The 26,101-nt window shown below is 44.4% G+C and overlaps 2 protein-coding genes across 2 annotated transcripts in view; both read left to right on the forward strand.

The window, feature by feature from the left end:
• The first annotated feature begins 3,236 nt into the window (after positions 1-3,236).
• Positions 3,237-16,039, forward strand: CTSK (cathepsin K). Its single transcript, XM_075330549.1, has 8 exons — positions 3,237-3,307; positions 3,549-3,698; positions 4,817-4,939; positions 5,192-5,341; positions 6,221-6,439; positions 6,622-6,787; positions 7,599-7,704; positions 15,604-16,039. The coding sequence occupies exons 2-8, from the start codon at positions 3,576-3,578 to the stop codon at positions 15,701-15,703; spliced, it is 987 nt and encodes a 328-aa protein (XP_075186664.1). The 5' UTR covers positions 3,237-3,307; positions 3,549-3,575; the 3' UTR covers positions 15,704-16,039.
• Positions 16,040-19,086: 3,047 nt separating this feature from the next.
• Positions 19,087-26,101, forward strand: part of LOC142258147 (cathepsin K-like) — a 32,358-nt gene continuing 25,343 nt past the window's right edge. The window contains exon 1 of the mRNA XM_075330625.1: positions 19,087-19,153. Within this exon, the coding sequence (XP_075186740.1) occupies positions 19,095-19,153 (59 nt within the window). The 5' untranslated portion in view covers positions 19,087-19,094. The remainder of the gene's footprint in view (positions 19,154-26,101) is intronic.

The raw sequence follows: 26,101 nt of genomic DNA on the forward strand, positions 1-26,101 counted from the left end.
GGTTAGAGCTAGGATTAATGCTAGTTATAGGGTTAGGGTTCTAGGGTTAGGGATAGGATTAGAGCTAGGATTAATGCTAGTTCTAGGGTTAGGGTTCTAGGGTTAGGGATAGAATTAGAGCTAGGATTAATGCTAGTTATAGGGTTAGGGTTCTAGGGTTAGTGCTAGGGATAGGGTTAGAGCTAGGATTAATGCTAGTTATAGGGTTAGGGTTCTAGGGTTAGTGCTAGGGATAGGGTTAGAGCTAGGGTTAGAGTTAAAGCCACTTTACACGCTGCGATCTCGATAACGAGCGTACCCGACCCCATCGTTTGTACGTGACGGGCAAATCGCTGCCCGTGGCGCACAAAATCGCGCGGACCCGTCACATTACTTAGCTGCCTAGCGACGTCGCTGTGACCGGCGTACCGTCTCCTTTCTAAGGGGTTAGTTCGTTCGGCGTCAAAGCAACATCACTAAGTGGCCACCCAATCGAAGCGGATGGGCGGAGATGAGCGGGCAGAACATCCCTCCCACCTCCTTCCTTCCTCATTGCCGGCGGCCGCAGGTAAGGAGATGTTCCTCGCTCCTGCGGTGTCACACATAGCGATGTGTGCTGCCGCAGCAACGAGTAACTACATCGTACCTGCAGCAGCTACGATAATTGGGAATAGGGAAGCATGTCAACGATGAGCGATTTTGCATGTGTTTGCGACGATTTTCGATCGCACGTAGGTGTCACACGCAACGACATCGCTAACGCGGCCGGATGTGCGTCACAAATTCCGTGACCCCAACGACATTGCTATAGCGATGTCACAGCGTGTAAAGCGGCCTTTAGGCTATGTGCGCACTGGAAAATGGAATTTTCTCAAGAAAATTCCGCAGGCACTGAAATATTACCGCAGCCGCGGTAAAAAAACGCGGCAAACCGCACCCGAAAACCGCATGCGGTTTGCTGCGGTTTTACCGCGGTATTGCTGCGGTTTTGCCGCGTGCGGGTTGGTATGTGCTTTATTGCACTCAATGCAATAAAGCACATTGAAAAAAAAAATAAAATTTCCTTCTTAGATAGTAGATAGATAGATAAAGAGACAGAAGAATAGATAGACAGATAGATAGACAGATAGATAGATAGAGGGATGGATAGATAGATAGAGGGATGGATAGATAGATAGATATAGATAGATAGACAGATAGATAGAGGGATAGATAGACAGATAGAGATAGATAGATAGATAGACAGATAGATAGACAGATAGACAGATAGATAGAGGGATAGATAGATAGATATAGATAGATAGATAGACGGATAGATAGACGGATAGATAGACAGATAGATAGACAGATAGATAGACAGATAGATAGACAGATAGATAGACAGATAGATAGACAGATAGATAGACAGATAGATAGACAGATAGATAGACAGATAGATAGACAGATAGATAGATAGACAGATAGATAGACAGATAGATAGATAGATATAGATAGATAGACAGATAGATAGATAGAGGGATAGATAGAGGGATAGATAGACAGATAGATAGATAGACAGATAGATAGATAGACAGACAGATAGATAGACAGATAGATAGACAGATAGATAGACAGATAGATAGATAGACAGATAGATAGACAGATAGATAGACAGATAGATAGAGGGATGGATAGATAGATAGACAGAGGACAGATCGCTGCATTTCCCACGGTCGGCAGTGAGTTCACATTACCAGCCGTGGGAAATGACTGGTAATTACCTCTGCTGTCTGCTGCATTCATTCAGCGCTGTGACAGTTGCGGCTGGATGTAAGCAGCGCAGGAGCTGTGGATTACGTCGGAGTTTTGTTTCGGGAGGGGTTAATAAAATGGTGAACGAGGCTTGTTTGTGTTTTATTTAAAATAAAGGATTTTTCTGTGTGTTTTATTCACTTTACTTACGGGTTGATCATGTCAGCTGTCACATAGACGCTGCCATGATCAAGCCTGGAGTTAATGGCGGCGATCCGCCACCATTAACTCCTTGTATTACCCTGACTGCCACTGCTACACGGCGGCAGGAAGAGCCGGGGACACGCCGGTACTGCCGCATAATGCATGCTACAGTCCCGGGGCAGCTGCGGCTGATATTCTCGGCTGAGGGAGGTGGAGTGAGGCGGGGGACATTAACCCTGCCCCTCGCCCTTCCCAGCCTGAGAATACTGGGCCACCGCTGTGTGTTTACCTCGGCTGGAAGGTAAAAATACGGCGGAGCCCACGTGTTTTTTTTTCTATATTTCCGTTTGCTTTCTATGTGTGTTCTATGTGTCTGTGTTCTATGTCTGTGATGTCTGTGTCTGTGATGTGTGTGTGTGTGTGTTTACTCTGCACGGCTTCCTCTTCCTGTAATGACATCACTTCCCTGCAAAACCGCAGACAGGCGATGTACATTACCGGAGGTAAACCGCGAAATACCGCAGGGAATAATGCAGGAAAACGCAGTGAACCGCACAGAATTTGCTGCCTGCGTTATTCCCTGCGGGATTTCACGATTACATTGGAGTCAATGGAGTGAAATCCCGCAGCGACGTGCGGAAAAGAATTGACATGCAATTGTTTTTGCTGCGGGAATCCCGCAGCAAAACATGCAGCTGTCAAATTCCGCCTAGTGCGCACAGGATTTTTTTTTTCCATAGGTTTTGCTGGTGATTCACTGCAGAGATGTTATGAACATTTTCTGCAGCGAAACATTCAGCAAAACCGCAAAAAATCCGCGGCAAAATCCGGTAAGTGCGCACAGGGCCTTAGTGTATTGAAATAGATTCATGGGGAAAACAAACAATGTAAAGTAAAATTAATTCTCAAGTATAATGTTTTTGATTTTTAAAATATGAATGCAGATGTTGACAAAAAGCAGAAAAAAGGTTAAACGGCAAAATATAATTCAGTCAGTATAATACATGTGCTTGGGAGATAGGGGATTCAATACTGATCTGGTGGAAGGGACAAGGGGAGTATTAATGGTACATAGGTTCATGGGGACTCAAAATATTGCTCTGCCCTGGGCACTGGTAACCCGCGCTAGCCCCTTGTTTCCCAGTCCTGGAAATCTAAAATTCCCCCCTCCTTTCCATCTTATAATATTTTTTTTTTTTTTAATGAAGCTTCCGGTTTAGACAGGGTCTTTTTTTTTTTTTTTTTTGCTCTGAGTCAGTCGCCTTGAGCTCCACAGTATCAATGTTTTCCACTAAAACTTCCCCATACATATACAGTATATATAAGAGGCTGAACAACGGAAACAGACGATCCTGAAGTCAGACAGCGGGGCATCCAGTAAGACATCCAAGACGTAAGTACAGATCAATCACTCCACCCGAGGCTCTAGCGGAGGCACAGCTAGGTTGGTGCTCTGTCTTCTCCATCGGCACTTTGATGGAACATGATGGACTCCATTATAAATTGGGTTTGCTAAGTTATTTATTGCTTTTCTCATCTTTGGGGCCAACATTATGGGTTTTTTTTTTCTTTTTACACTGAAATGTATGTATTTTTGGGCATGTGAGCATGGACTTACAGACTTGGGTCCTCAGTTATAGGTCTCCTTCAGCCCAGGCGCAATGTTCTGGGTCGGACTTGTAGTTCTGCTGCCTTTGGTGAGGTCCAGTCTATATCGAGATGAGATGCTGGACTCGGATTGGGAACTATGGAAGAGGGCTCATAGCAAGCAGTATAATGGTCAGGTGAGTGCCCTTCTATCCTACTGTGTATGTTCCCTTTAAGGAAGATTTTACTGATTGAACTATGGGTATGGCTAGCCTTGTAGGTCCTTGTTCAAAAATAAAGATGACACCTGTTTTGTACAGATCTGATGTCCCAGTGCTGAGAAATCAAGCATTAAAATAATATGCAAACTAGTCTGGAAGTGCAAGGGGGCGTGTCAGTGCACAACGCTTAAATCCAAATTTGAATGTCATTTTTAATGCTTAATTTTACAGCACTAGAACATCGGATCTGTACATAAATGGTATCAATTTTGCTGTTTAACAAGGACTTATCAAGCCACACTACTCGTTCCATGAGTTAAATCCTACTAACAGGTTCCGTTTAATAAAGTTTACATCCTAAATTTATAAAAATCTGATCAATACCACAGGCTTGAATGAAGGGTGATTGTTAGCAAAATGCTTATGTATTTGGGACCCAGACCTTGACTACCAGATTACGTAGGGCTTCAGTTCAAGACTGACTTGCCCTTTAACTAAGGTTAGGGAGGTACTTTTGGGTTTGGTAGGGCTCCTTTTAAAATTTCCTTCATAAGTAACCATTTTTTTTAATTTACTTTTATTCCTGCTGCTCACCTGAGTATTCCACTTTTTGTTTTGTTAAAATCCGAAATATGGCTCCTAAGATATGGGCTTTTTTAAGTAGTGCTAATTATGATATCTAGAAGGGGGTGTGGCTCTAAGGATCCTCGGGGGCGTGTATTATCACACAACTACCACTAATATAATGGATCATATCTCTGTAACCGTATGTTAGATTTTCAAAAAACAAAAAGTAGAATGCTCAGGGGAGCAGCGGGACTAAAATGAGAGGAAAACTACCCACTTTTGATCTTGTGATGGGTCACCTTTAAGGTAGTATGCTTTATTTTCCATACACAATACTCAAGCTTAGCATTATTTACTTCACTCTCGCTACAGACCCAACCTCTTGACAGGGGGTACGCTGTTTCTGTTGAAAGTCAGCCATGTTTATCTTCTCCTGGACAACCCCTTTAAACCAGATTTATTAATTATCGAAATCTAGGCTTTCTTCTTCAGGCCAAATGTTCTAGTGTGTTTATTCCTCTTTTTAGTTGGATGAGTTTAAAAGACGCCACATCTGGGAGAAAAACTTGAAGTTTATCAACAACCACAACAAAGAGTATTCTGCCGGGAAACACACGTATGATCTGGCAATGAACCATCTGGGAGACATGGTGAGAGACATCCCGTGTGTGAGACCGCCGTGTATCAATAATTAAAGGGCTATTCTTATCTCATTAAAGGGGTTGAAGTGAAAATCTGAAGGGGACCTATAGCTTAAGCAGCATTGTGGCCACTCCTTTTTCAGTATCGATGGCGGTCCTAGAGATCCAACCCCTTTAATGGTCCATGGAGCTTACACTGAGAAAATAAATAATTTAGCATTTTAATGTTACTTATGAATTTTAATTCTGCTTCTACTATAGACCAGTGAAGAAATTGTTCAGACAATGACTGGCTTACGAGTCCCGTCCACTCGACAGTCTAATAACACGTATGAAGGGGACAAGAAAGTCCGAATCCCAAAGTATATTGACTACAGGAAGAAAGGTTACGTGACCCCAGTGCAAAATCAGGTAATATTTCCATTAAAGTACACTTATTCTTTCACATAAAGCCTTTAGGATAGCATAGTCTTACTGCTCATGTCCCCCCGCAAAAATAACGATAAAGCGGAGACCAGTTTAATATTTCCAGAATTGCTCCTGAATCTCATGGTTAGTAATTTGTCATCTAGACTTTGAGTAGGCGTTTCCATTAAATCAGCATTCTGCTTGTATAATAAGTGCTGGAACTTCCTTGGCATGCATTACTTTTACCACCGGCTAATGGCTTGCCATGCCTGACCTGACCCAAAAGCCCTCCACTCTGTTATATGTTTATGCAGAAAGCAGGAAAAAAGAAACACTCACCCACCTTCCTATGCAGTAACAAAGGCCCGTCCCCACATAGTGTAGGGCGGCATAGGCCCATCCCCACGTAGTGGTGTAGGGAGGCCAAGGCCCGCCTTCGCGTAGTGGTGTAGGGAGGCCAAGGCCCATCCCCACGTAGTGGTGTAGGGCGGCAAAGGCCCATCCCCACGTAGTGGTGTAGGGCGGCAAAGGCCCATCCCCACGTAGTAGTGTAGGGCGGCAAATGCCCATCCCCACGTAGTGGTGTAGGGAGGCCACGGCCCGCCCCCACGTACGTAGTGGTGTAGGGAGGCCAAGGCCCGTCCCCACGTAGTGGTGTAGGGAGGCCAAGGCCTGTCCCCACATAGTGTAAAGCAAAACAAACTCCACAATGCAATTAAAAAAAGTGGACAGGCACATTTTCTGTATAGGGTGGATCCCCAGGAAATGATTTTTTTTTTTCTAGCAGCCACAAGAGCCCACGTTGAACCATGGGTATAAGTGATGAAGACAATTATCCCCAACTTCCATGTTGTTGACGTTTCTGTGATCTTTCCATTGCAGGGCTCCTGTGGATCATGTTGGGCTTTCAGCTCAGTGGGGGCACTTGAGGGTCAGCTCATGAAGAAGACAGGACAGCTTGTGTCCCTCAGCCCTCAGAACCTGGTGGACTGTGATATGGATAACTATGGCTGCCAGGGAGGATACATGACCAATGCATTTGGCTACGTGAGGGATAATAATGGCATAGACTCGGATGCATATTATCCATATATCGGTCAGGTGAGATATACAAGATCTACTCCACCCATATCTACTACAGTGTATACAAACCATGGATAGACCATCTAGAAATGAGTGTAGGCACTTCACTTGGCTCACAGAAGCCATCTGATGGCACGGGCCATAAAAATCAATATTTTGAGATAATAAGTAATTTCATTGAACAAGTTTACTTCTACCAGGATGAAGGCTGCCTGTACAACCCCTCGGGAAAAGCCGCCGGCTGCAGGGGCTTCAAAGAGATCCCCAAAGGAGACGAGAAGTCGCTGAAGCGAGCGGTGGCTCAGATCGGCCCCGTGTCCGTCAGCATCGACGCCAGTCTGCCCTCATTCCACTTCTACAGTAAAGGTAAAATATTTCTTTTTCTCCCTCTCTCTCTCTTTCTCTCTCTTCTTTGTCTCTTTCTCTCTCTTTCTCTCTTTTTTTCTCTCTCTCTCTTTCTTTCTCTTTCTCTCTCTTTTCTCTTTTTCATTCTTTCTCTTTCTTTCTCTCTTTTTCTCTCCCTCTCTCTCTCTCTCCCTCCTTTCTTTCGTTCTCTCTTTGCTCTTTCTCTCTCTCTCTCTTTCTTTCTCTCTTTTCTCTTTTTCATTCTTTCTCTTTCTTTCTCTCTTTTTCTCTCCCTCTCTCTCTCTCTCCCTCCTTTCTTTCGTTCTCTCTTTGCTCTTTCTCTCTTTCTCTCTCTTTCTTTCTCTCTTTTCTCTTTTTCATTCTTTCTCTTTCTTTCTCTCGTTTTCTCTCCCTCTCTCTCTCCCTCCTTTCTTTCGTTCTCTCTTTGCTCTTTCTCTCTTTCTCTCTCTTTCTTTCTCTCTTTTCTCTTTTTCATTCTTTCTCTTTCTTTCTCTCTTTTCTCTCTCTCTTTCTCTTTCTCTCTCTTTTCTCTTTTTCATTCTCTTTCTTTTTTTTCTTTCTCTTTCTCTCTCCCTCTATCTCTCTCCTCTTTCTTTCTTTTTTTTTCTTTCTTTCTCTTTTTTTCTCTTTTTTTTCTCTTTATCTGTACTTTTTTTCTGTCTTTCGATCTTTTTTTTTTTTTTTAAATCTTTTTTTTCTTTTGATTTCTCTCTTCTTTTTCTTAAGTACCACTCATGATTTTCTTAAGTCTTGATGGCAATAAACATGTGTACTTATGTAAATAAATATATGTAACTAATTGTCCTGTTAGGAGTGTACTATGATGCGCGCTGTGATCCTGAAGGCGTTAATCATGCCGTCTTAGCAGTTGGCTATGGAAACATAAAGGGCACAAAGCACTGGATCATCAAAAACAGGTTAGTAATTATACTGGGGTCTACATCAGGGACACCCAATATTTTGTAGTCTGATAGCCAGACTAGGAACACTTATAGCAAATGAACAGTAAAGGTGCAGTTGGGTCCTGTAGTAGAGCAGAGTGTTCTGTCCCCATTTAGAGGCAGTTGAAGGCAGGTAGTTGGGTAGAGGTGTGAGGAGTCTTACCTTCCTTTCCACTAGGTGAGGCAGACATGACCAGAGCACTCCCGGGTGGATGGATTCAAATGTACACACGCTGAGGTGAAGCAACAGTGGTTTATTTTTTCCTCCATGAACAAAAACGTGCACCAGTACAGTGGTTCAAGTGGCTGTAGCTGTGGTAGTCTTGTGGTGATTGTCCTAGAGCTACTACTGGTCAAAAACTTTGCTTTCTGAAGCTTACAAAAGAAATCGATGTGCTCCTCACAATGCACTGACTAAAAGTGAAACTAATATTGAGGCAGGATGTGAGGTCACATGGAGTGCTGAAAACACTCCCATAGGCTGGACTAAAAGAACCAGGGGTACAGAAGGGCCTAACCAGTAGATGGCAGCAAAGGACAAGCATGAACGTATATACATTGCATCACTGGGCTCATATATACAGCATTCTAACATGCTGTATATAAGAGCCCAGGCTGCAGTGACTACATAAAAAACACTTTATAATACTTACTTAACGGTCGCGCTGCGGTGGAATTGGGTCACGGAGGCGTGTCTGCTGCCGCCTCTTTTGGCCATCTTCGTCCTCCTTCTTCTTCTGAAGCTTGTGTGCATGACACGTCTACGTCATACACACTCTCCGGTCCTGCGCAGGCACACTACAATACTTTGATCTGCCCTGCTCAGGACCTGAATGCCGGCGAGTGTGTATGACGTCGGACGCGTCATGCATCGGAGCTTCAGAAGAAGGAGGACGAAGATGGCCGAAAGAGGCGGCGCCGGCACCTGACAACAGAGATGCCTCCGTGACCCAATTTCACCGCAGCGCGACCGTTAGGTAAGTGTTATAAAGTGTTTTTTATGTAGTCACAGCGGCCTGCACTCTTATATACAGCATGTTAGAATGCTGTATATATGAGCCCGGTGGTGGTGGCCGCAGCTTATATGCCAAAAAAAGTAGTGACAGGTTCCCTTTAAGGCTATGTGCACACGTTGCTTTTATTTGAGCGCGGAAAAAAACGCACCCTCTGGCAGAGGGGAGAATTGTAAACAATGCTTTTTGAGAAAAACGCATCGAAAACGCTTGCGTTTTTCATGCGTTTTTTTAGGTGCGTTTTTTAAGACTTGTCAGCGTTAATAAAGTTGGTTGAACACAGACCTTTGGAAAAAAAACCTGTGATGTCATTTCCTTCTCCACATTCTGTTTGGATTAATGGGAGGGCTTGGAATGGAAGGAGCACCATTTGAATTTTGGAAAAGTTGAAATAAACTTCGCGCACCATGTCACATTAGCAGGGCCCCTTGGGTACCTATACGTCAGAAAACCCCCACAAGTGACCCCATTTTGGAATCTGCACCCCTCAAGGATTTTATTCAAGAGTATATTAAGCATTTTGAATCCACAGCTACTTCACCCAAAATGTTGCTGTAGCAACAATATTCTCACTTTTAGGCTTTGTGGCCATGATCCAGCGACACGGCGTCTAGTACACAGTGTCAGCCTTCCTGCAGAGATGTGAGTGTTGTCCACGGGAGAACGCAGCTGCCCATGCCCACGATTTGGGTTCAGACTGCTGTGGACTTTGACTCTATGCTACCTGCAGAGAACACTCTCGTCTCCGCAGCATAAATTGACATGCTGAGGCTCGGGAAGCCACGCCACCGGTCAGTTTATGCTGCGGAGAAAAGAAGCACAGTGGGCATGGGATCTCCAAAAATCCTTCCACTGTGCTTCTACTGCACAACGCAGCGTTATGGACGCAGGGAAAACAGCGCCCAAAACGCTGGAAAACCTGATTGTGGGCACACAGCCAAAAAAGCGTCAATGGATGAATGGATGTCAAATATATATAACGTCCCACCCCCGCCTGCATATTCTAAGCTGGCACCTTTAGTACCTTTTAATGTGGCACTAAAGGGTGCCTAGCATAGTATTTATAAAAAAAAAAAAAAAATGAAAAAAGTGGCGTGGGGTCCCCCCTATTTTTGATAGCCAGTCAGGGTAAAGCAGACAGCTGTAGCCTGCAAACCACAGCTGGCAGCTTCATCTTGTCTGGTGATCAATTTGGAGGGCTCCCCAGGCTTTTTTTTTTAATTTATAAATAAAGAATTTAAAAAAAAAAATAACGTGGGGTCCCCCCAAATTAGATCACCAGCCAAGGTGAAGCTGACAGCTGGGGTCTGGTATTCTCAGGGTGGGAAGAGCCATGGTTATTGGACTCTTCCCAGCCTAAAAATAGCAGGCCACAGCCGCCCCAGAAGTGGCGCATCCATTAGATGCGCCAATCCTGGCGCTTCACCCCAACTCATCCCGCGCCCTGGTGCGTTGGCAAACGGGGTAATAAATGGGGTTGATACCAGATGTGTAATGTCACCTGGCATCAAGCCCAGCAATTAGTGATGTCACGGCGTCTATCAGATACCAGACATAACTAATTGACAGTAAACAAAAGCAAAAAAAATGACAAAAAAATTTTATTAGAAAAAACACTCCCCAAATCATTCCCTTGTTCTCCAATTTAATCAAAAAATTTGAAAAAAATGGGTCCGCAGAAATCCATTTGGATGTCCCACGTCGGCTCTGGACCTTCTAGAACAGGGGTCTCAAACACGCTGCCCGTGGGCCGCATGCGGCCCCTGAGGCTGTTTGTTGCGGCCCGCAGACCCCGTGACAATCGCGGCTCTATGCTTAGGGTCGGCGCCGGCAGGAACTTTACTGCATTTGAATCCATCTGCGGTGCCGCGCAAGGAGCTGTCAGTTCTATCCCAGTTGCTGCTGCTGTCTGCAATCAGATGCAAGGAGGTGACGTCATACAGCGACGTCACTTCCTTGCATCTGATTGGCAGGCAGCAGCCATTGGTCCATACACAGCTCCTCTGCGCTGCACCGCAAATGGATTCAAATGCAGTGAAGTTCCTGCCGGCGCCGACCCTCAGCACAGAGCCGCGATCATCACGGGCCGCGACAAGCAGGTAAGGTACGTGCTCAAGTTCAGGACCCGCTGCGTGCTGGACACAGCGCGTCCTGATCGGCGGGGCCGCAAGTCTACTCCTTAGGAGACCGCAGCTGCCCGTGCCTGCGATCAGGGGTTCGGGCCGCTGCGGTCTCCTCGCTGTGCTCTGCCTAGGGAGGACGCTTCAGACGCCGCAGCATAAATTCACATGCTGCGGCCTCTGGAAGCCACACCGCAGTTCCGTTTTCACTGCGGGCCGTACACGCACAGTGGGCATGGGATTTTTAGAAATCCCATGCCCACTGTGCTTTTACCATACATAGCAGGGTTTTGGACGCAGCTGAAGCATTCTGCATCCAAAACTCTGCAAGTACTGATCGTGGGCACACAGGGAACGGAGGAAAGGTGAGGAGATTTTTTTTTTTGTTTGCGTATTACTAAAGGATGGGCAGAATACTACAGGGATGGCCACAATACTACAAGGGTGGGCAGAATACTACAGGGATGGCCACAATACTACAAGGGTGGGCAGAATACTACAGGGATGGCCACAATACTACAAGGGTGGGCAGAATACTACAGGGATGGCCACAATACGGCTTCAATCTGGCTTCCGACCACATCATTCTACCAAAACTGCCCTAACCAAAGTCACCAATGATCTACTAACCGCCAAAGCCAAGCGACACTACTCTATACTCCTCCTTCTGGACCTGTCCTCTGCCTTCGACACAGTAGACCATTCCCTCCTACTACAGATTCTCTCATCTCTGGGCATCACAGACTTGGCCCTATCTTGGATCTCCTCATACCTAACCGACCGAACTTTCAGCGTCTCCCATTCTCACACCACTTCCTCAGCTCGCCCCCTATCTGTCGGTGTCCCTCAAGGCTCAGTTCTTGGACCCCTGCTGTTCTCCATCTATACCTTCGGCTTGGGACAGCTCATAGAGTCCCACGGCTTCCAGTATCATCTCTATGCCGATGACACACAGATCTACCTCTCTGGACCTGACATTACCTCTCTACTAACCAAAATACCACAATGTTTGTCTGCTATTTCATCCTTCTTCTCTGCACGATTCCTAAAACTTAACATGGACAAAACAGAGTTTATTGTCTTTCCTCCTCCTCACTCACCTCCTCCAACAAGCCTTTCCATCAAACTTGATGGTTGCTCACTCACCCCAGTCTCACAAGCTCGTTGCCTTGGAGTAACCCTCGACTCTGCTCTATCCTTCAAGCCACACATCCAAGCCCTCTTCAACTCATGCCGATTACAACTCAAAAATATCTCCCGGATCCGTGCTTTTCTTAACCAAGAATCTTCAAAAACATTAGTGCATGCCCTCATCATCTCCCGCCTCGACTACTGCAACCTCCTGCTCTCTGGCCTCCCTTCCAACACTCTTGCACCCCTCCAATCTATCCTAAACTCTGCAGCCCGCTTAATCCACCTCTCCCCTCGCTACTCCCCAGCCTCGCCACTCTGCCAATCCCTTCACTGGCTTCCCATCGCCCAACGACTCCAGTTCAAAACATTAACCATGACATACAAAGCCATGCACAACCTGTCTCCTCCCTACATCTGTGACCTAGTCTCCCAGTACCTACCTGCACGCAACCTTAGATCCTCACAAGATCTCCTTCTCTGCTCCTCTCTTATTTCCTCTTCCCACAATCGTGTACAAGATTTCTCCCGTGCATCCCCCATACTCTGGAACGCTCTACCTCAGCACATCAGACTCTCCCCTACCGTGGAAAGCTTCAAGAGGAACCTCAAGACCCACCTCTTCCAACAAGCCTACAACCTACAATAGCCCTCAGCCCAGTAGACCACTGCGCAACCAGCTCTGTCCTCACCTATTGTACCATCACCCATTCCCTGTAGACTGTGAGCCCTCGCGGGCAGGGTCCTCTCTCCTCCTATACCAGTCTGTCTTGTACTGTTAATGATTGTTGTACGTATACCCTCTTTCACTTGTAAAGCGCCATGGAATAAATGGCGCTATAATAATAAATAATAATAATAATAATAATAATAATAATAATAATAATACTACAAGGGTGGGCAGAATACTACAGGGATGGCCACAATACTACAAGGGTGGGCAGAATACTACAGGGATGGCCACAATACTACAGGGATGGGCAGAATACTACAGGGATGGCCACAATACTACAGGGATGGCCACAATACTACAGGGATGGGCAGAATACTACAGGGATGGCCACAATACTACAGGGATGGCCACAATACTACAGGGATGGGCAGAATACTACAGGGATGGCCACAATACTACAGGGATGGCCACAATACTACAAGGATGGGCAGAATATTAGAGGGATGGCCACAATACTACAAGGGTGGGCAGAATACTACAGGGATGGCTACAATACTACAAGGGTGGGCAGAATACTACAGGGATGGGCAGAATACTACAGGGATAGCCACAATACTACAGGGATGGCCACAATACTACAGGGATGGCCACAATACTACAGGGATGGCCACAATACTACAGGGATGGCTACAATACGACAGGGATGGGCAGAATACTACAGGGATGGGCAGAATACTACAGGGATGGGCACAATACTACAGGGATGGGCACAATACTACAGGGATGGGCACAATACTACAGGGATGGCCACAATACTACAGGGATGGGCAGAATACTACAGGGATGGGCAGAATACTACAAGGATGGCCACAATACTACAGGGATGGCCACAATACTACAGGGATGGCCACAATACTACAGGGATGGGCAGAATACTACAAGGATGGCCACAATACTACAGGGATGGCCACAATACTACAAGGATGGGCAGAATATTACAGGGATGGCCACAATACTACAAGGGTGGGCAGAATACTACAGGGATGGCCACAATATTACAGGGATGGCCACAATACTACAGGGATGGCCACAACACTACAGGGATGGCCACAACACTACAGGGATGGCCACAATACTACAGGGATGGGCAGAATACTACAGGGATGGGCTGAATACTACAGGGATGGCCACAATACTACAGGGATGGGCAGAATACTACAGGGATGGGCAAAATACTACAGGGATGGGCAGAATACTACAGGGATGGCCAGAATACTACAGGGATGGCCACAATACTACAGGGATGGGCAGAATACTACAGGGATGGGCTGAATACTACAGGGATGGCCACAATACTACGGGAATTGGCAGAATACTACAGAGCACAATACTACAAGGATGAGCACAATACTACAAGGATTGGAACAATATTACTGGGCACAATACTACAGGGCACAAGGATGGGCACATTACTACAAGATTTTGGCTAAGATTACTATATGATGCTGCTAATTGTAAAACAATTACAAGAAGGTGATAAAATGTAAAAAAAAAATAAATCCTAAAGCATGACTTTTTATTTACATTAAAAATGCTTTTCTGTATATAAACTTAACAAAAAAAGTGCACGTTTGTTATAATAAACAAGCGAAAAATGTTTACAAAAGTGATCCAAGATGCATAGAAAAAAAAACATGGATTCATTAAAAATGTTCACTTTGTCCTGCAAATAATGCGGCCCCCCTCATTTTTTTTTTCTATATGCGGCCCATACACCCAGCTGAGTTTGAGACCCCTGTTCTAGAATATGGGGGCACGTTCAGGGAACGTATCCCCCATTTTCTAGGAGGGCAGACCCTCCATTTGAGGAGAGTGGGTGCCAAAAATCTGCACCCACTCTCCCCGGGTCACAGCTGCAGAGTGCGAGCAGCCAGCACAGCTCTCTGAACACAGTGCTGGCTGTCAGCTGCTCTGCACATGTGACCGGCCGGCGTCTGCTGTGAAGGAGGAGGGGGCCGCGGGGGATCAGCTCTGCGACCGGACAGGTAAGGGGGAATACCGGGGGGGAATAGGGGGTGACCTGGCAGGGCCTGGGGGGCATTTTTCTGTCGCATGTCTCAAGGCACATGCGACAGAAATCATAGGAGTAGGTTGCGGCCGGTGCGCTACTGTGCGCGCGGCCATGTTGGATTTTCGGGAGGGGGTCGGGGCGGGCACTTTGGCGACACCGGGGGCTTTCCAGGACTTTGCCAGGAAGTGAGGTCAACAGGAAACCTCTTGACCTCACTTCCAGGTAAATGTCTGCGTTCTGGCATGCCGACAAAGCCTGCGGACCGCAACAAAAAAGCAGCTCACTGCGGTGTAGCTGCGTTCTGACCCACATCATTGATTCAATGGGGGAGAGAACGCAGCCACACCGCACAAAAGAAGTGACATGCTGCTTTTCTTTCCGCACCGATTTTTGGCATCCAAAACGCTGCGTTTAGAAACGCAGCGTGTGCACTGATTTTTCGGCTTTCTCATACACGTTGCTGGGAAAGCTGATCGCATGCAATTTGCCACTGAAACGCTGCGGTTCTAAACGCAGCGTTTCCGCGGTAAAAAACGCAACGTGTGCACACAGCCTAAAGGTTATAAAGAAAACAGGTAGGAACAGCGCAGAGAGCGATCGGCCCTGTGAAGATCTGAGGTTGTGGGTTGTATTAGTAATCGGCATGGCAGGTTAACAATGCAACAATTTACATTTCTTCAGTGCAAGGTACTACAGCAGGCATAGTCATAATACGTGCCCGGAGTGCTAGTAACCCAGCTACCGCACTAGTGATGGGACAGCCATCATGATTTTAGGTTGCCCCTCTTGCAACATCGCCTAGTTCTGAGAATGGATCATGGGATCAATTCTTATAAAATATTTGGCTATTGACCATTTGTCTTCCAGTTGGGGAGAGCAATGGGGAAGGAAAGGCTTCATCCTGATGGCCCGAGAAAAGAAGAACGCTTGTGGCATCTCCAGCCTGGCCAGCTTCCCGGTGATGTGAGCCCGCCAGTCCATACAATGTCGTGTATCTGCCATACCGGATGAGGTCCAGCGTTCAGGTCACTTATCTGATCTTACAGATCTCTCGAGACGCGAGAGCACCCAACAATGCCCACACTGCTAATGACCAACCTCTGTGATCGTTTTCAGTTTCACTACATTGATGTTTGGATAGAAACCTTATAAAATTTTCATGATATCTTTATTTTTTTTTCCTTCCCAATAAAACATTAAACTAAGTACCAGATAAATGGATTGTGATGCTAAATTAGAGATTGCAGCAGATACGGAGAAGGCTGCGCAGAATATGGCCCGGTCCGTGTCAAGAAATGCTATTTACTGGAATAAAAATGAATTCTCTGTTTGAGGATGGTATTCTGTATTCTTAAAGGGAAACTATGCTCAGAAAATGATGTGCTGTTTAAATCAGGTCTTTGGAATTAATTTTTCAAAAATTAATGGCAATGTAATTTTTCTCTTTCAAATCACTATGTATTTATAAAAAAAAGTTGCAATATTTACACCGGCCACTGGGGCTTTTATAGAGTCTAATTTCCTGTTGTTTCAGGAAATAGCACATGTACATAAGAACCAATGAGCAGAGCATCTAAAGAGCATATGCATTGGGAAGGGGGATGAAGATATGAGCTGTGACATCACCTATAACGAATGGTGAATCCTCTATTATCTACTGTATATAGAGGTGTTATCAGTCATTGTACAGGAGGAGGAGGTGAGCTGTGACATCACCTATTGTGTATGGTGAATCCTGTGTTATCTACTGTATATAAAGGTGTTATCAGTCATTGTACAGGAGGAGGAGGTGAGCTGTGACATCACCTGTTCTGTATGGTGAATCCTGTGTTATCTACTTGTATATAGAGGTGTTATCAGTCATTGTACAGGAGGAGGAGGTGAGCTGTGACATCACCTATTGTGAATGCTGGATCCTGTGTTATCTACTGTATATAGAGGTGTTATCAGTCATCGTACAGGAGGAGGAAGTGCGCTGTGACATCACCTATTCTGTATGGTGAATCCTGTGTTATCTACTGTATATAGAGGTGTTATCAGTCATTGTACAGGAGGAGGAGGTGAGCTGTGACATCACCTATTCTGTATGGTGAATCCTGTGTTATCTACTGTATATAGAGGGGTTATCAGTCATTGTACAGGAGGAGGAGGTGAGCTGTGATATCACCTATTGTGAATGCTGGATCCTGTGTTATCTACTGTATATAGAGGTGTTATCAGTCATTGTACAGGAGGAGGAGGTAAGCTGTGACATCACCTATTCTGTATGGTGAATCCTGTGTTATCTACTGTATATAGAGGTGTTATCAGTCATTGGACAGGAGGAGGAAGTGAGCTGTAACATTACCTATTGTATATAGCGTTTGAAACCAATCTTTGAAACACTGTCTCTGATGATAATGAGGCTGCTGACAGTTTTCCTGAAAGGACAGAAACAAAATAGTTTCAGTGGCCAGTGTAAAAATTGCAACATTATTAATTTTGTTTTTTTAAATAAAGATTGTGATATGAAAAAACATAATGCCAAACGTAAAAAAAATGCATGTAACCCTCATCACTGCCACCATGTCACAGAAATCATGTAGAAGATCATGCACAGTTTTTTAGAGCAGTTCTCTCCCTTAAGTGGGCAGAGACATTGACAATACATTGCGCATGTGCTAATTTTGGCGCTAATGATGCATGAGTGAGAATTCACAGGTGATACACACTATGCACACTATGATGTAGCAGTGATGATATGTCAACCAAGCGCTTAGGGGGCACTGACAGGTGGTGACTGAGTGCTCAAATCACAACAATGGTATCTCATTGCTGCCACTACATCACATAAATCACCTAAATACTTGCACAGGCAAAGTCTGTCCTCGGCGCATGCTCAGTATTCTATCTTTTGTGGGCAGCGCCAGTTTTCAAGAATGACATCTCATTGCTACAGACACATTACGAGCATTGCCTGTCAAATCTTACAAATTGGTATATGCTGAATACATAACCAGAGTTTCTGCCAACAGAAGAGAGAGAACTGTGCATGCGCCGGACATGAACAGCGCATACGGAGGATTTGATTTCTGTGAATGCTAAAAAATTTTTGAATTTGATCAATTATGGGTCTTTAAAACATTTGAATACTATCAGAATTAAAAAAAAATATTCTCCCCAAAATCTCCTGAGACAATAAGAAATCTTGAAAACCATACCGTCCTCACCTATACGAAGGAGACAATAGTGCCAAGTGGTATACTTGGTAGGTGCGTGCCCCAATTTTTGTCTCACCGTTAGACCAATTATGGCGGCAGCAACCAGTATAGACCGGAATGCAACATTTTTGTCCCCCAAAAAAACTTTTTGAAAGGCTGAAGAATCTGTAAAATGCAGGGGATCATTTTTATGTTTTTTTTATCGCAAAAACCTGAGAATTATTAGAAAGCTTTGTCTGAAAATCATCCTGTGCTGATACAATAAACGTTATCATTAACTTCCTCTTTGCATTTGGGGATGTGAATCCAAAAATACCGGAATGTTCCCAGATGAAATATTCCCTCCGCCTGTCTTCACATTGGTTTGTTGTCACATAAATTACGGTAAACCTAAAATAACATACACTTGCATAGGAGGAAGTAATTACACCCTGAATGTTTTAAGTCTGGGCATTTTATTATTTTGTTTTTAAAAAGTCAATATTTTTGCTCATTTTTTAATATCCTGATCAGTAATTACTACGGTTCTGGTGGGCTGATTTTTTAGGCACCAGGGCAGTATGTGAGGACCCATAGCCAGTCCTACAGTCCAAAACTCTAAATTATATTTTTTGGGCCAATTTTTTTTACATGGCCATATGTTGCCAAGGTAACACACTTTTTTTTACTTTTCATTCTTTTTTTTTTCAATATTTTCAGCTTATACATCTGAGTTTAGGTCACCGTGCTCACAGATCCCTTTATGCTTTTGTTTTGCGTCAATTTTGTGGAGGTTTAGGCAATGTCCTATATTGAGGGATACTATAAACCTATTCTTAAAACAAAATCGTTTTGGTGGAGATGGGGGAATAATTCCGAAAAAGTAAGATTTGACCAAAGCCTAACGACTGCCCACCACATAAAGTATGTAAATAAAAAAAAAAAAAAAAGGAAGCGAGAAACATATGATCATCATAGGGGAGCCCAGAATTATTTTTTTTTTGCATGTCGGAGAGTTTCAGAGGAAATTTTCTTCCCTTGTCACCCGGTATATTACCAGTCTGCTTTTTGTATCAATCTGGTATTGTTTATGTAGTATCTAGAGCTGCCAAGAATTCCCCGTCTGGACTTCCTGGAAGGGATCAGCCCACAACGTTCAGTATAACATTGCTGCGGCGGATGCAGGCTCAGTTACAGGGAGGGTGCAGGCAGAGGAGGACATCATTCTCGCTCCCCAGGTACTGACTCTGCTATTTTATATATTCTCATCTCTTGGTATAGGTGATCACTGCCTGAGCGGTCACTTTGTCTCATACACATCCTATGTCTTTATATTTCTGCATTTTAGGACATTAGAAAAGCACTGAAAAAATGGCAAGTTCAGCAATTGAAAAATTCTACATGGGGCTGTAGAATATTGTTGGTTAAGCATGTACTTTGCGCACCTTAGCCCATAAACTGCTAACACTTTCTCAGTCCCTTGCCTTTATTTTTTTCTGATTTTTGCTGAAATGCGACATAAAATGTGATAAGTTGTATGTTTATATATATATATTTTGCTACTAGGTCTAACCCCAGACGTAGCTCCAAACCGAACCATAGCTTCAACTCTAGTCTTAGCCCTAACCCTAAATCCAATCCTAAGCATAACTCCAACTCTAATCTTAGCCCTAACCTTAGCTCCAACCATAGCCATAGTTCTAACTGTAGTATTTGCGATAGCCCTAGCTCCAATCCTAGTCATAGCTCAACCTCTAGTCATAGCCCTAACCCTAGCTCCAACCCTAACTCTAATCATAGTCCTAACCCTAAATCCAACCCTATAACCCTAGTTCCAATGCTTGTCATAGCTCAACCTCTAGTCATAGCCCTAACCCTAGCTCCAACCCTAAACATAGCTCTAACTCTCTTAGCCCTAACCCTAACTCCAGTAATAGTCACAGCTCCAGATCCAACCATAGCCCTAAAGGCCGCTTTACACGCTATGATATATCTAAAGATATGTCGTCGGGGGTCACGTCGTAAGTGACGCACATCCGGCCTCGTTTGACATATCGTAGCGTGTAACACAAATGAGCGACTGTGAACGATAAAAAATACTCACCTTATCGTTGCTCGTTGACACGTCGCTCATTTTAAAAAAATCGAACATCCTTGTGTGCTCCGGTTGTTCAACGTTCCCGGGGCAGCACACATCGCACCGTGTGACACCCCGGGAACGATGAACTGCAGCTTACCTGCGGCCGCCGGCAATGCGGAAGGAAGGAGGTGGGCGGGATGTTTGCGTCCCGCTCATCTTCGCCCCTCCGCTTCTATTGAACGCCTGCTGTGTGACGTCGCTGTGACGCCGCACGAACCCTCCCCTTAGAAAGGAGGCAGATCGCCTGCTAGAGTGACGTCGCAGGGCAGGTAACTCCGTGTGATGGGGTTAAGCAAGATTGTGTGGCACGGGCAGCGATTTGCCCGTGTCGTACAGCCAACGGGGGCGGGTATGATCGCTTGCGATCTCGCTAGCGATATCGCAGCGTGCAAAGCCCGCTTTACGCTACCTCCATTCCTAGACATAGCTCCAACTGTAGTTTTAGGTCTAACCCTAGCTCCAAACAGTAGTCATACTTTTAACTCTAGTCTCAGCCCTCCAATCCTAGACACAGCTCCAGCTCTTATCTTAGCCCTAACTCTTGTTCCAATCCTAGACATAACTCCAGCTCTTATCTAAACCCTTACCTTAGCTCAAATACTAGACATAGGTCAAGCTCCAATCTTAGCCCTAACTCTAGCTCCAACAGTAGCCATAGTTCCAACTCTAGTAGAATAAGAAAATTACAGCACTACTGATATCATGGTGCCCAAGTAGAATCCAATCTCGTAATTAGGTAGTGTAAGAAACTTGGCACTCAGGTAAAGATGAATTTGTTTAATGTAGAATTGCAATTCAAAATATAACAAATGTTTCGGTCTGCACTAGACCTTCATCAGTGTGCGGACTGCTAAGGAGAGCCAGACATCAAGTGTGGGATCAGCCCTACAAAAAACCTCTGTATCCACCACTGGTTGGAGTGTTAAGTATCCTATCCTACATAACTTCAACTCTAGTCTTATACCTAATTACAACTCTTGTCCTACCGCTATCTCTCACTCCAACCCTAATCGTAGCTCCAACCCTAGTTTTATTCCTATCCCTAGCTCCAACCCTAATCCTAGCTCCAACCCTAGTTTTATTCCTATCCCTAGCTCCAACCGTAATCCTAGCTCCAACCCTAGTCTTATTGTTATCTCTAGCTCCAACCCTAATCCTAGCTCCAACCCTAGTCTTATTGTTATCCCTAGCTTCAACCCTAATCCTAGCTCTAACCCTAGTCTTACTCCTATCCCTAGCTCCAACCCTAATCCTAGCTCCAACCCTAGTCTTATTCCTATCCCTAGCTCCAACCCTAATCCTAGCTCCAACCCTAGTTTTATTCCTATCCCTAGCTCCAACCCTAATCCTAGCTCCAACCCTAGTCTTATTGTTATCTCTAGCTCCAACCCTAATCCTAGCTCCAACCCTAGTCTTATTGTTATCCCTAGCTTCAACCCTAATCCTAGCTCTAACCCTAGTCTTACTCCTATCCCTAGCTCCAACCCTAATCCTAGCTCCAACCCTAGTCTTATTCCTATCTCTAGCTCCAACCCTAATCCTAGCTCCAACTCTAGTCTTACTCCTATCCCTAGCTCCAACCCTACTCCTAGCTCCAACCCTAGTCTTATTGTTATCCCTAGCTTCAACCCTAATCCTAGCTCTAACCCTAGTCTTACTCCTATCCCTAGCTCCAACCCTAATCCTAGCTCCAACTCTAGTCTTACTCCTATCTCTAGCTTCAACCCTAATCCTAGCTCCAACCCTAGTCTTATTCCTATCTCTAGCTTCAACCCTAATCCTAGCTTCAACCCTAGTCTTACTCCTATCCCTAACTCCAACCCTAATCCTAGCTCCAACCTTAGTCTTATTCCTATCTCTAGCTTCAACCCTAATCCTAGCTCCAACCCTAGTCTTACTCCAATCCCTAGCTCCAACCCTAATCCTAACTCCAACCCTAGTTTTATCCCTATCCATTGCTCCAAACCTAATCCTTGCTCCAACCCTAGTCTTATCATTATCGATAGCTCCAAACTTATCCTAGCTCCAACTCTAGTCTTACTCCTATGCCTAGCTCCAATTCTAGTCTTACCCCTATCCCTAGCTCCAACCCTAATCCTAGCTCCAACCCTACTCTTAATCCTATCCCTAGCTCCAATCCTAGTCTTACCTCTATACCTAGCTCCAGCCCTAATCCTAGCTCCAACTCTAGTCTTAGCCTTAATACTAGCTCCAGCCCTAGATATAACTCCAACTCTAGTCTTACTATTTTCCCTATCTCGATCCCTAGACATCACTCCAGCTCTAGCCATACGCCTATCCCTAGCTCCATCCCTAGTCACAGCCCCAACTCTAGTCCCAAACATAGTCTCAGCCATAACTTTAGCCTTAACCTAATCTCTAATACTAGCCCCAAGAGAGACATTTTGCACCCCTGTGGTCTACTATCACCCTTAGTGCTCATTATAGTTATGCCCTGGTACCCACATAATTGTTCCCATTCCTTATCAACCAAATACAATTTTCCATGCCCAGTGCTGGTGGCCCAGATAAACCAGTAAGCAGTGAAGGCTTCCAGCACAATATGTTCCATTGCACCTACAAGGTCTCCGGTGCACCTCTCTAGGCATGTTAGCCCACAATCTAAGTTTGTACTGCAAACCAGACTCTAAAATGAGTGTAATATATGCAAATGTGACCTTAGAAATGTCCCACAATTTGGTTTGCAGATGATGGAAGTACTGTATATTCAAGCCTAACTCTCGGGTATTAGGGAGCACATTGTCCCAGAGCCGTCTCTGTATGCACCCGAATATACTTGGATTCACCTTTTAGAAGTGACTTTTTTTTATATAACTATATTATATAAGGATTGCAGCTCTAAACTCTTACACTGTGTTAGTTGATCTGTGCGCATTCTTCTTTTCACCCTTGGGTGAATCTTTAGTAACTTGGTTTTTCATGTTTTAATAAGCTGTGCTTTGTACGGCACATTTACAGAGAAAGGGGATTTTTTGACAAATCATTAATCTTGTCTTATATTCACTGCAATGGATGGGTGCTTAATGAATCATAAGAAAACAGGAAATACAAGGGTTAAAAAGTTTTCTCATGGATAATGTCCAGTTTGAATAAATAAATCTAAATATATTGTTGAATCACTATGTACATACATCATTTGTGTTATACTCCAGAGCTGCACTCACTATTCTGCTGGTGCAGTCACTGTGTACATACATTACATTACTGATCCTGAGTTACCTCCTGTATTATACTCCAGAGCTGCACTCACTATTCTGCTGGTGCAGTCCCTGTGTACATACATTACATTGCTGATCCTGAGTTACCTCCTGTATTATACTCCAGAGCTGCACTCACTATTCTGCCAGTGCAGTCACTGTATACATACATTACATTACTGATCCTGAGTTACCTACTGTATTATACTCCAGAGCTGCACTCGCTATTCTGCTGGTGCAGTCACTGTGTACATACATTACATTGCTGATCCTGAGTTACCTCCTGTATTATACTCCAGAGCTGCACTCACTATTCTGCTGGTGCAGTCACTGTGTACATACATTACTGATCCTAACTTACCTCCTGTATTATACTCCAGAGCTGCACTCACTATTCTGCTGGTGCAGTCACTGTGTACATACATTACATTGCTGATCCTGAGTTACCTCCTGTATTATACTCCAGAGCTGCACACACTATTCTGCTGGTGCAGTCACTGTGTACATACATTACTGATCCTAACTTACCTCCTGTATTATACTCCAGAGCTGCACTCACTATTCTGCTGGTGCAGTCACTGTGTGCATACATTACATTACTGATCCTGAGTTACCTCCTGTATTATACTCCAGAGCTGCACTCATTATTCTGCTGGTGCAGTCACTGTGTGCATACGTTACATTACTGATCCTGTACTGATCCTGAGTTACCTCCTGTATTATACTCCAGAGCTGCAGTCACTATTCTGCTGGTGCAGTCACTGTGTACATACATTACATTACTGATCCTGAGTTACATCCTGTATTATATTCCACAGCTGCACTCACTATTCTGCTGGTGCAGTCACTGTGTACATACATTACTGATCCTGAGTTACATCCTGTATTATACTCCAGAGCTGCACTCACTATTCTGCTGGTGCAGTCACTGTGTACATACATTACATTACTGATCCTGAGTTACCTCCTATATTATACTCCAGAGCTGCACTCACTATTCTGCCAGTGCAGTCACTGTATACATACATTACATTACTGATCCTAACTTACCTCCTGTATTATATTCCAGAGCTGCACTCACTATTCTGCTGGTGCAGTCCCTGTGTGCATACATTACATTACTGATCCTGAGTTACCTCCTGTATTATACTCCAGAGCTGCACTCACTATTCTACCAGTGCAGTCACTGTATACATACATTACATTACTGATCCTAACTTTCCTCCTGTATTATACTCCAGAGCTGCACTCATTATTCTGCTGGTGCAGTCACTGTGTGCATACATTACATTACTGATCCTGTACTGATCCTGAGTTACCTCCTGTATTATACTCCAGAGCTGCACTCACTATTCTGCTGGTGCAGTCACTGTGTACATACATTACATTACTGATCCTGAGTTACATCCTGTATTATACTCCACAGCTGCACTCACTATTCTGCTGGTGCAGTCACTGTGTACATACATTACTGATCCTGAGTTACATCCTGTATTATACTCCAGAGCTGCACTCACTATTCTGCTGGTGCAGTCACTGTGTACATACATTACATTACTGATCCTGAGTTACCTCCTATATTATACTCCAGAGCTGCACTCACTATTCTGCCAGTGCAGTCACTGTATACATACATTACATTACTGATCCTAACTTACCTCCTGTATTATACTCCAGAGCTGCACTCACTATTCTGCTGGTGCAGTCACTGTGTGCATACATTACATTACTGATCCTGAGTTACCTCCTGTATTATACTCCAGAGCTGCACTCACTATTCTGCCAGTGCAGTCACTGTATACATACATTACATTACTGATCCTAACTTACCTCCTGTATTATATTCCAGAGCTGCACTCACTATTCTGCTGGTGCAGTCACTGTATACATACATTACATTACTGATCCTAACTTACCTCCTGTATTATACTCCAGAGCTGCACTCACTATTCTGCTGGTGCAGTCACTGTGTGCACACATTACATTACTGATCCTGAGTTACCTCCTGTATTATACTCCAGAGCTGCACTCATTATTCTGCTGGTGCAGTCACTGTGTGCATACGTTACATTACTGATCCTGTACTGATCCTGAGTTACCTCCTGTATTATACTCCAGAGCTGCACTCACTATTCTGCCAGTGCAGTCACTGTGTACATACATTACATTACTGATCCTGAGTTACCTCCTGTATTCTACTCCAGAGCTGCACTCACTATTCTGCTGGTGGAGTCACTGTGTACATACATTACATTACTGATCCTGAGTTACATCCTGTATTATACTCCAGAGCTGCACTCACTATTCTGCTGGTGCAGTCACTGTGTACATACATTACTGATCCTGAGTTACATCCTGTATTATACTCCAGAGCTGCACTCACAATTCTACTGATGCAGTCACTGTGTACATACTTTACATTACTAATCCTGAGTTACCTCCTGTATTATACTCCAGAGCTGCACTCACTGTTCTGCTGGTGCAGTCACTGTGTGCATACGTTACATTACTGATCCTGAGTTAAATCCTGTTAATATAAAAATATGACTGTAAAAACACAACCCCTGTGAGTTAACCACATACAGGATTTGTTTCCAGAGAAGTAGAATAGTGGGGCGAGTCCAAAAAGACATAAAACGTTCTTGGTAAATAAGTTTTTAAAAAAAGTTTGAGATGTTATTCTCTGACCTGATATTTCGTAATAAAGGGCTGCAGTAATAAACCTATCACATGAAAAATATACAACGGTCATGAAGGTGTGAGATTACTGGAGCAGGGTGGATATTAAAACAGTTAACCCCTTAACGCGCTTGCACCATTCAGCATGG

The sequence above is a fragment of the Anomaloglossus baeobatrachus genome, chromosome 12, assembly GCF_048569485.1.
Source record: "Anomaloglossus baeobatrachus isolate aAnoBae1 chromosome 12, aAnoBae1.hap1, whole genome shotgun sequence".
Taxonomy (NCBI): Eukaryota; Metazoa; Chordata; class Amphibia; order Anura; family Aromobatidae; genus Anomaloglossus; species Anomaloglossus baeobatrachus.

Excerpts from the sequence above, each read along its gene's own strand:
- CTSK (XM_075330549.1), top strand. The coding sequence starts at position 3,576 with ATGTTCTGGGTCGGACTTGTAGTTCTGCTGCCTTTGGTGAGGTCCAGT. Across the intron at positions 6,788-7,598 it reads ATTCCACTTCTACAGTAAAG|GAGTGTACTATGATGCGCGC; the intron begins GTAAAATATTTC and ends TTGTCCTGTTAG. Across the intron at positions 7,705-15,603 it reads CACTGGATCATCAAAAACAG|TTGGGGAGAGCAATGGGGAA; the intron begins GTTAGTAATTAT and ends TTTGTCTTCCAG.